Source organism: Chenopodium album, chromosome 27 (genome assembly GCF_948465745.1).
Source record: "Chenopodium album chromosome 27, dcCheAlbu1.1, whole genome shotgun sequence".
Taxonomy (NCBI): Eukaryota; Viridiplantae; Streptophyta; class Magnoliopsida; order Caryophyllales; family Amaranthaceae; genus Chenopodium; species Chenopodium album.
The window spans coordinates 30452061-30462815 of NC_137860.1; the positions used below are offsets into that span (position 1 = coordinate 30452061).

At 36.4% G+C, this 10755-nt stretch overlaps 1 protein-coding gene and 1 pseudogene across 1 annotated transcript; both read right to left on the minus strand.

The window, feature by feature from the left end:
* Positions 1-427: 427 nt before the first annotated feature.
* Positions 428-4293, minus strand: LOC145620029 (uncharacterized). The gene is made up of 3 exons (XM_081674688.1): positions 1611-4293; positions 628-1007; positions 428-526 (listed from the first exon to the last, which is right to left on the minus strand). The coding sequence occupies exons 1-3, from the start codon at positions 4291-4293 to the stop codon at positions 428-430; spliced, it is 3162 nt and encodes a 1053-aa protein (XP_081530814.1).
* A 2936-nt stretch (positions 4294-7229) lies between these two features.
* Positions 7230-10544, minus strand: LOC145620030 (uncharacterized; annotated as a pseudogene).
* Between the last annotated feature and the right edge of the window lie 211 nt (positions 10545-10755).

Genomic DNA, 10755 nt, shown 5'->3' on the forward strand with positions numbered 1-10755 from the left:
TTTATGAGTGGAAATATTGTGTCTGGCTTCTATTTTCTTATTGCTAGTGTGCTGACATTAGTTGCCTGTGCCTTTAAAGATGAAATTTCTTCAGATAAGCTACAATTTGCTCATCTTAGGAACACAGAAACCCGAAAACTTGAAAATTTGATCAATCAAGATGTATCTGATCTTCAAAACTATCTGTTGGCCATTGGGAAATGGGCATTCCAATATATTACGTTTATCATCAAATACCTAATGCAACTAAGAATTAAGAAATTTTCGTCATTACACATCTAAGCAAGCAAAATAAAAACATCAAAATAACTTAAAACTGTATTCTAAACAAGATAGCTGCTCTGATGTTCTGATCCTGAGTGAGACACATAGGGACTAGTTATTGATAAGAAGAAAAAAGAAGCTTTTTATGAGAAGTCACTGCAGCTTATGTGCTCATCTTCTTCTTCAAGGCTATCAAATCACAAGCATGCTCATGGGCGTGCTGTTGAAATTGGTAAAACACTGATCGATCACCCTCGTGTCCCTGCACCAAGAAGAAAAGAATATAAAATCTATTAGAAAAGTAAAAACCTACAGTAATAATAATTATTCATTAGTGAGGCAAATAAAAGAAGTAGTTGATACATTACCTGCTTGCATTCTCCTCCTTCGTTGTAAGCGAGTTCCAAGGAGCTTGTTTTTGATTGATGATAGCTTTGCAGCAACATCACTCATGTCTAACCTTTCTGCTGGGATCTCTGTTGTGCAGGAAAGTGCTGTTTCGAGTATAGAAGTCAGGGCCTCTAACCGTAAGCTGCTATCTGGACAGTCTATGTGTTCAAGAAGGACACGATCCAGAATCTCGATGACATCTCCAGGCAAAGCTTTTTTGACGAAGCCATATAAGGTTAGTCCCCCTTTAAACATATCATCAGTAGGTCTCTTTCCTGTAATCATTTCCAATAACAGAATCCCAAAACTGTAGACATCGCCGCTAGGGGACACTTCATTTCCCACACCATACTCTGCATGTAATTCCTCCAAAGTTATTATGAAAATAAAATGTATCTTACTCCGTATATGCTAAACATACATGTGATATCATATAGATAATTAACATATACTCCCTCCGTCCCCTTTTGATAGTCTCTTATGGGCAAATTTTAGTCCCAAATTGTTCACCCCATTTACTTTTTTCAACAACCATTAATATTAATTTTTTACCAAAATTTCCTCCAATTTTGCAACAATACTTATGCAAATTTAAAGTTCCTATGTAAATTTTGTTTTCCCATGTACTTTTATTATTTTCTCTCTCTACTTTTTTGCATATCTAATGTCAATCTACTTTTTCAATGTAACTTTACTATTCTTATTTATGTTTATTAATTCCCGTGAAAAATGCCCATAAGGGACTATCAAAAGGGGACGGAGGTAGTAATAAATACAGATAAATTATATTGTTTTTGAATATAGCTAGGGATAAGTTTATTACTACCTCCGGTCTAAGTTAGTTGCAACTTTGGAATATTTTATATTTCACAAATAATACCCCAAAGTTGCAACTAACTTGGACCGGAGGTAGTAGTTGGTTGAGTAAAAAAAAAAAAAGAGTAATAGTTTGTTACCTGGAGGAGCATAACCGATAGTACCTCTAACTCCAATAGAGCTAGACTGATTGGAATTAGAGTCGTTGATGCCTTTTGAGAGAAACTTGGCTAGGCCAAAGTCACCAACATGAGCTACCATTTCATCATCAAGGAGAACATTGCTTGGCTTGAGGTCACAGTGAACAATGGAGGAACCACAATGGTGATGAAGATATTCCAAAGAAAATGCAACATCAACTGCAATATCAAGTCTTTGGCGAAGACTTAAGTGCCTTGAGCCATTATTATCTTCCTCAACACCAATGATTGAATTTGGAGGATGTAACCAATCATCCAAACTTCCATTCGCCATGTACTCATAAACTAATGCTTTGAAATCCCTGCCTTGATAATCCACACTTGAGCAAGCTGTTACAACTTTGAGAAGATTCCGGTGTCTGATGTTACGAAGAACTCTACATTCAGCTATGAAACTCTTGAAAGCACCGTGATTTTGAAGCTGAAACACCTTGATGGCTACAGTTGATTCATGCTCTTCAAGGACTCCCTTGTATACGGCACCAAAGGTACCACTACCTATCAAATTGTCCGAGGAAAACCCATTTGTGGCTTTAAGAAGCGTTTGGTATGACAAATTTGGAAAATTTTCCAAATCATCAGAAGCCGTGGGTTTCTTAGTCCTCTTTTTTTGCCAGAAAATATATAGCAACACAAGAAAAGCAAGTATCAATATAACTCCTAAAAAGCCCGAAAGAATTGCAACTATCAACACTTTTTTCCGGTGCATCAGTCTTCTTTTCTGGTTGTTGATGCTATAGATACACAGAGGCAACTTTAATTCTGGTATGCCTCCGCAAAGCTTACTGTTTCCACTCACATAAACACTGCTTGCATTATTGAAGACTCCATCAATAGGTACTTCACCTTCAAGGTTATTGTTTGACAAATCTAGGCTTTGTAACTTGAGTCTCTGTAAAAATTGTGGGATTTTGCCAGATAAATTGTTATATGACAAATTTAACTCAACTAGACCCTTCAATGACAATGTATCAGGAATGGTGCCTTGAAAATAGTTTCCTTTCATGTTTAGGTACTCTAATGACATGCAACTACCAAGAGAGCTTGGTATTTGGCCTGATAGCATGTTATTAGAAACATCAAGCCAACCTAGATTCTTGAGTTGCCCTACTTCTATAGGAAGGGAACCACTTAACTTGTTCAATGATAGATCGAGCGCGATGGATAAGGTAGAGAGATCAAAAAGCTGTGAGGGTATTTTTCCACTGAGGTGGTTGAAAGACAGATCCAAGAGCAGTAGGTTTTTACAATTTCCTAGAGTTGAAGGTATTTGGCCTACAAGATTATTATTAGATAGAGAAAGACCAGTCATCTTTGTTAAGTTTCCAATTGAGAGTGGTATTTTCCCTGAAAATTGGTTAGCAAATAACCCTAATTTGTTGAGATTATGGAGCTTTCCTATGCCTTGAGGAATGACACCAGAAAGTTGGTTATTGAAAGCTTTAAATTCTGTCAAGTATTTAAGGTTTTCAATGCAAGCTGGAATCTGTCCACCTATATGATTATCATCAATTACTAAAGCGAGAAGCATTGATAAATTACAGAAGATCCTAGGGAAATTTCCGGATAAATTATTACCACCTATATCCAAGTATTGTAACTCAGTTGCATTGGCCAACGAATAAGCAAAGTTCAAATCACTAGCTTGGCCATACCCAAGTGTGTTATCATAAAGGGTAAGGCGTGAGAGATGTACTAATCTGTTCAGACAAGGAACTTGTCCCGTAAGTTTGTTAGAACCCAACAGAAGAACACTTAGACCTGAGCAATTGGATATAGAAGTAGGAATAGATCCGGTGAAATTGTTAAAGGAAATTGAGAACCACTGAAGATTTGGTAATGTGATGCCCAAATCTGAAGGAAGGTTTCCCTCCAATTTATTTAATCCTATATCAAAATGCGTTAACAGAGTGAGGTTGAAGATTGAAGATGGGACTATCCCTGAGAACATGTTCTCGACAAGTGAGAGATATGTTAATTTTTTCAGTTTGCCTAAGCTCTCGGGGAGGTTTCCATTTAAGTTGTTGGATATTAGGTTGATTTTGGAGAGGGATGATAAGTTACCGAGAGACAAAGGGATGGTGCCTGTCAGTTCGTTTGTATTAAGATCAAGAAATTTTAGATGTACAAGGTAACTAAGTTCAGATGGGATCTTTCCTACCAACCTGTTAGAGCTGATATCGATTTGCATGAGCCTTGAGCAAGCTGATATATTTGGTGGAATGTGGCCTTCAATGGTATTGTTAAAGAGCCAGAGATACTGCAGTCGATGTAGGCGGCCTATTTCTGGAGGAATTGTACCACCCAAAGTATTATTGTACAGGTACAACACCTTCAAGAAGCTCAAATTTCCAATAGATGGAGAGAGGAAACCTGTGAGCTTCGAAGAGTATAATTCCAGCTTCTTCACTCTCCGGCCCGGATGACATGTAATACCATTCCATTTACAGAAGTGGATTGTATCATTCCACGAGTTCATAACCCCAAGAGGGTCACTTGTTATTTTGGCTTTGATTTCGAGCAATGCTAACTTGTCTGTTTCATTTGTCCCAGCGATGGAAAAATGAAGGCAGTACAAGAAAGCAGTTGCCAGAATGATGAAGTAAACTGTAGAGGATGACATGCTAAGTTATGAAAACCCTTTCTGGTTTACAGACTAGACAAGAGAACATAGGAAAGAACACTTTGAGTACATGTTCATTTTTGGGCTAGACGAGTTTCTATTGATTGAACTCGATACCTGTTCATTTGCTATTTGAGAGCTTTTATATGGACTAAATGTGTTTAGACAAAGATTTGGAATGGTGAGACAACTTTATATAAAGAGTGGAGAAGGATGATTCTAGCTATTAATCATCAAGGCAAAACTTTAAAGATTGTTGAATTCTGAATGTTTTTATGTTCTTATGTATTTCAATTTTAAAAGGTTGTGGACTTCTTTCAAAAAATAAAAAAAGGTTGTGGGCTTCTTTTTTTAAAAAAAAGGTCGTGGGCTTCTTTTTTTTTTTTTAAAAAAGGTTGTGGGCTTCCTATTTAAGAAACGTGAAAATTAAAATATGAATCATTACTGGCTTGAATTAATTGACTCCACCAGTACCTTATGATCTATACATATACATGAAACAGTGATTGAAACTTTTGGAGAAAAAATGTAAAGATTGTGAACGGACACTTTTCCTATTTTTTTTTGGAAAATTGTTCCGTGTACCCTTACGGTGTGTTTGGATTGAAGGAAATGGAGGGAAAGAAAGGAAAGGGAAATGGAGAGGTGGAAAATCTCTCATTTGGATAATACTCAAAGAATTGGAGGGGAGAGAAATGGAAGGATTAAATTGTTGGAAATTGATCCCTCTAATAATTGAGAGATTTGGAAGGAAAATTCAACATTCTTCCCTCCCCTCCCTTCTTTCCCTTCTTTTTTTTTTTTTTAAAATCCAAACACAGTGTTAAGGTTTTAAAAAAATGCACCGTATACCCCCTGAAAACATTCAAATGCACTGTGTACCCCTGAGGTTTGTAAGAATTTGCACGAAATACCCCAAGACTCATATAACAAATGATAATTTTGTTAAATTGAGACCCCATATAGACTATAAGCATCAAATTCTATTAAAGTGTTAAAGTGTAATGCTAGTATAATGCTAAAACATTTAATTATGAAACAAACTTAATTGATAAATCAAATTCTAACACCTTCAAGTTTAGGAATTAGAATGATCAATGGAGTGGGCATAATTTTAGTTTGATGAGTCAATGATATGTGCATTTGTAAGACGATCAAGGTATGTGTCTATGTGAGTATGTGGTGCATGTTTTTACAAACCTCAAGGGTACATGGTACATTTGAAAGTTTTCAAAGGTACACAGCGCATTTTTCAAAACCATAGGGGTACACGGAACAATTTCCCTTCTTTTTTTTTTTGTTTTGTTTTGAGGAATACGAGCACTTTTCTTGTTAGCCCATCTTTTAACACATTTTTCTTTTGGTACCTGTTGCTAGTTTTCACACTACTCACGGAATAATGGTGCTTTTAAACTATGTTTTGAATAAAAATATGCCAAAACTATATACTTGGAATTATTATAGGGTGCGTTTATACTAAGTTTTTAGTAACTTTGAAGATTTCCTGTCTTTTTGGATCATACTAGCTTTGCCTTCACACAAGATTATTATTGAGTTCCTTGAAATAAATGATAACAATTAACAATAAGCTACATTATGTTCATTAACGGAGGAAAAATAAGCTACATTTTTGCTAGGTTGCTAACAATCAACAATACGTGTCTAAGTCTCTTGCTGTATAAGCTGCAAATTTGTTAACATAAGCTACATTACGTTCATTAAAGAAAAATGGCTACTGCTAGCTTATGTTGTGTACTGAAACTCGAGATCAAAGTCCTGAAGATGAGGTAGCTAGAAAGAATGGCCAGATGACTATGTGAACGTACAATTAATTTGACTGTACCTGCAACTCAAGACCTCTTCATGTAAGAGTGATTGAAATACAATTCAACTTTGGGACAAAAAATGTTATGCCCTTGAGAGGAACTATGTGAACGTACATTTTCCTTGTTAGCCTGCATGTTAAATTAACACATTTTTATTTTTTGTACCATTAAGCTTATCTTCACAGTTCACACTACTAACGGAATTACGGTGCTTTTAAACTAGGGAGTTACCTGAAATCAACGAATAAGATATATTTAAATTTTTCCAACCTGAAATGCTTTAGGCACTATCAATTTCAGAAACAGTGAAAACAGAGGAATTTAAATTCTGGATTAAAAGGATTATGATCAAGTGTTAATGAGTACTAGCGGTCTAGATAGATTTATATGAATTCGGGCAAATTGAAGCTTTGCTCAGTCGTTCGTGATTGATTATAATTTGGCAGTGTTGTAAAATGAATTTTATTTTCTATTATAGTTTAAAATAAGATCGTTGTAGTACAAATGACAAATGATGACTATGTAATATGTGAAGAGCAAGACATGGTATGTGTTTTTGAAGGCTAGGAACATGAACAAAAGTATCCGAGAATTATATAAACTGGAATACAAGGGGAAACATGTGTTTTATATCTGAGAGCTCTCATTTAACCCCTTTTATAGGAGAAAAATCAATGATTTGTCAAATATAATCATCAAAGAAGTTAGAAATTGTAGTGTCATGAATTTTATTTTTATTGAGGGAAAGTGACTATTATTTCTTCCCTGAGCTCATTTTATTCTAAGATGAAAAGCTGAATCTTAGCATTATTAGCCTAATTGAAACGCTGCCAGGGGTAGTGAAAATTTTGTACATTAATATTTCTTCCATGGGATTTTTCTCATAAGTTAATCATTTCTCAGTTGGACTGGTACATATGCCTCATTAGCTGCAAACATTATGTATTGAAAGATATGCAAATAATAATCTTACAATAGAAAAAAAAATATATATATATTAAAAACAGAGAGAAGCGTTTTCAGAGAGGTAGCGGAATCATATGAGCTCATTTTATTCTAAGAACCACACACATCACAAGCTTGGTCATGGGCAAATTGAAGTGAACTTGATCACCATCGTGTTCCTGCATCATGTGGTTTTTCAAAACTGGTCATATTATAGAAATAATCATGTGGTTTTTCTTTGGTAGTAGAAACATTACCTGCATGAATTCTCCTTCTTTGTTGTAATCTAGTTCCAAGAAGCTTGTTTCTGATTGATGATAGTTTTGCAGTGACATCACTCATATCCAACCTTTCTTGTGGGTCCTCAGCTGAACAAGACAATGCGATTCGGAGTAGAGAGGTTAGGGTCTCCAACATCAAGCTGCTATCTGTCTCCTCAGAGTCTATGTCTTCAACAATGGCATGATCTAGAATCTCAACCACTCGTTCAGGTAGAGCTTCTTTCACATAGTGATGAAGGCTTATTCCTTCACTGAACATATCATTAGTAGGCCGTTTCCCTGTAAACATCTCCAGTAGTAGAATTCCGAAACTGTAGACATCACCATTGGTAGACGCCTCATTTCCCAAACCATATTCTGCAAAAATTATTCACAACTTTAGTGTTATAATTATTGTCAAAAAAGATGGGGAGGAAAAGTTGGAGAAAAATATTGTTGGAATCTAGCAATTTACATGTACTGAAATATATATAGATTTAAGGAATGAAATATTAATTACACGATATTTTTTACCTGGTGGAGCGTAACCAACAGTTCCCCTGACTCCAAGAGAGCTGGACTGATTAGCATTAGCATTAGTGCTGTCGATGCTCTTTGAGAGGAATTTAGCCAACCCAAAGTCGCCAACATGGGCAACCATTTCTTCATCTAGGAGGACATTGCTTGCCTTGAGATCACAATGAATTATGGGTGCACCACAATTATAATGAAGATACTCCAAGGCACTAGCAACATCAACCACAATATCAAGTCTCTGTTGCAGACTTAACATAGGTGTAGTATCTGTGTCCTCAACCACATCATTTGCCTCTGGATGCAACCAATCTTCTAAGCTTCCCTTAACCATGTACTCATAAACCAAAGCCTTGAAATCATTCCCTTGATAATCAACACTTGAACAAGCAGTTATGACCTTGATCAAATTCCGATGCCTTATAGTCCGGAGGACTCCACATTCAGCCATAAAACTCTTCGAAGCACCATGCTGCTCAAGGTTGAAAATCTTGATTGCAACAATTGATGGTTCCAGGTCATCAAGGATTCCCTTGTATACAGCCCCAAATGTGCCTCTCCCAATCAAATTGTCAAAAGAGAACCCATTTGTGGCTTTTAAAAGGGTTTGGTAAGACAAGGTTGGATAGTTTACTGAAAAATTACCCACGGATGTGGGTGACTTAGTCTTCTTTTTATACCGATAGACATATAATGACACAAATATTGTCACCATCGATATAATTCCAAGAAGGCCGAAAACAATTCCAAATATGAATCTCCTTTTGTGACGAGGTCTTTTTTTCTGGTTCTTTTTGTTGCATTTAGAAAGCTTCAACTCAGGCTGACCTCCACACAACCCCCTAATTCCATTTAGTGAAAGATGACCAGTTGCATTGTTGAAGATTCCACCTATGGGTACTTCACCTTCAAGGTTACTATTATATGATAGATTTAGCATTTGCAACGGAAGACTCACTAGAAATTCTGGAATCTTACCAGAAAAGTTATTTTTAGACAAATCCAACTCCTTAAGGCTCTTCAATTCGCTTAATGCTCCAGAAATGGTGCCTTGGAAAAAATTCCCCATCATGTATAGATAAAGCAACTCTACGCAACCACTAAGTGTGCTTGGTATTTCACCAGATAACATGTTTCCAGAAACGTCAAGCCAAACTAGATTCTTGAGTTGCCCAACTTCATCAGGAATGGACCCATTTAGCTTGTTCATTGAAATGTCAAGATTAGTGGTTGTAGAGATATCAAAAAGTTGAGAGGGAATTTTTCCACTAAGGTGGTTGAAATACAGATGCAATATTAGTAGGTTTTTACATTTTCCTAGAGTTGAAGGTATTTTGCCTACAAGATTATTCTTATATAGAGAAAGAAAAGTCATCTTTGTTAAGTTTCCAATTGAGGGTGGTATATTTCCTGATAATAGGTTAGCACATAACCCTAAGGACTCGAGGTTCTGGAGCTTTCCTATGCCTTGAGGAATGACACCAAAGAGTTGGTTGCCGCAAGCACTCAATTCCGTCAAGTATTCAAGGTTTTCAATGCAAGCTGGAATCTGTCCACCTATATGATTATTATCTATTAATAAAGAGGAAAGCATTGAGAAATTACAGAAGATCCTAGGGAAATTTCCTGATAAATTATTACGTTCTATATCCAACCACTGTAACTCAGTTGCATTGGCCAATGAATAAACAAAGTTCAAATCACCAGCTTTGCCATACCCAAGTAAGTTACCATAAAGCATAAGTCGTGAGAGATATGCTAGTCTGTGTAGAGAAGGAACTTGACCTGTGAGAGAGTTATCACCCAATTGAAGTGTACTTAGACCTGAAGAATTGGATATAGAAGTAGGAATAGATCCAGTGAAATTATTAATGGAAATGGAGAACCACTGCAGATTTGGAAGTTTGATACCCAAATCTGAAGGAAGGTTTCCCCCCAGGTTATTAGAACCTATATCAAGATTCATTAATCTCGTGAGGTTAAAGAATGAAGATGGGACTATCCCTGATAACATGTTTTCTGCAAGCAAGAGAGACGTTAATTTTTTCAATTTTCCTAAGCTCTTTGGGAGACTTCCACTTAAGTTGTTTTGGCTTAGATGGATTTCGGAGAGGGATGATAAGTTCCCAAAAGATGAAGGGATGTTTCCTGTCAGGTGGTTTGTATTAAGACCAAGTTGTTTTAGATATACAAGGTAACTAAATTCAGATGGGATATTTCCTACCAACCTGTTAAAGCTGATATCGAGTTGTGTGAGCCTTGAGCAAGCTGATATATTTGATGGAATCTGGCCTTCAATTGTATTGTTATTGAGCCAGAGATACTGCAGTCAATGCAAGCGACCTATTTCAGGAGGAATTGTACTTCCCAAAGTATTATTGTGCAGGAACAATCCTTTCAAGAAGCTCAGGTTTCCTATAGATGGAGAGAGGAACCCTGTGAGCTTTGAAGAGTGTAGTTCCAGGAACTTCACTCTCTGGCCTCGATGGCATGTAATACCATGCCATTCACAAAAGTGGATTGTATCATTCCACGAGCTCATAACCCCAAGAGGGTCACCTGTTATTTTGGCTTTAAAATCGAGCAATGCTAACCTGTCTGTTTCATTAGTCCCAGCAGTGGAAAAATGAATGCAGTACAAGAAATCAGTTGCCAAAATGAAGAGGAAAAATGTAGAGGATGACATTATGCTAAGTTTTGGAAATAAAGCCCTCACTGATTTATCAGTAAAACATTACAGAATCACAGACTAGTTAAGAGTAGGAAGGAATACTCTAACCAAGGCTAACACATATTTGCAATGGCTCTTTTAACCAAATTTATACTAATACATTGAAAGGTGACCAGACTCTCAAGTCTTCCTCATTGGTACGGAGGGACAGACATATATATTTTTC

Bases quoted from the DNA above. Each gene is read 5' to 3' on its own strand.
- LOC145620029 (XM_081674688.1), bottom strand. From the start codon at position 4,293: ATGTCATCCTCTACAGTTTACTTCATCATTCTGGCAACTGCTTTCTTG. The intron at 1,008-1,610 runs GTAACAAACTAT...AATTACATGCAG, and splicing joins TATCGGTTATGCTCCTCCAG to AGTATGGTGTGGGAAATGAA. The intron at 527-627 runs GTATCAACTACT...TTCTTGGTGCAG, and splicing joins GGAGAATGCAAGCAGGTAAT to GGACACGAGGGTGATCGATC.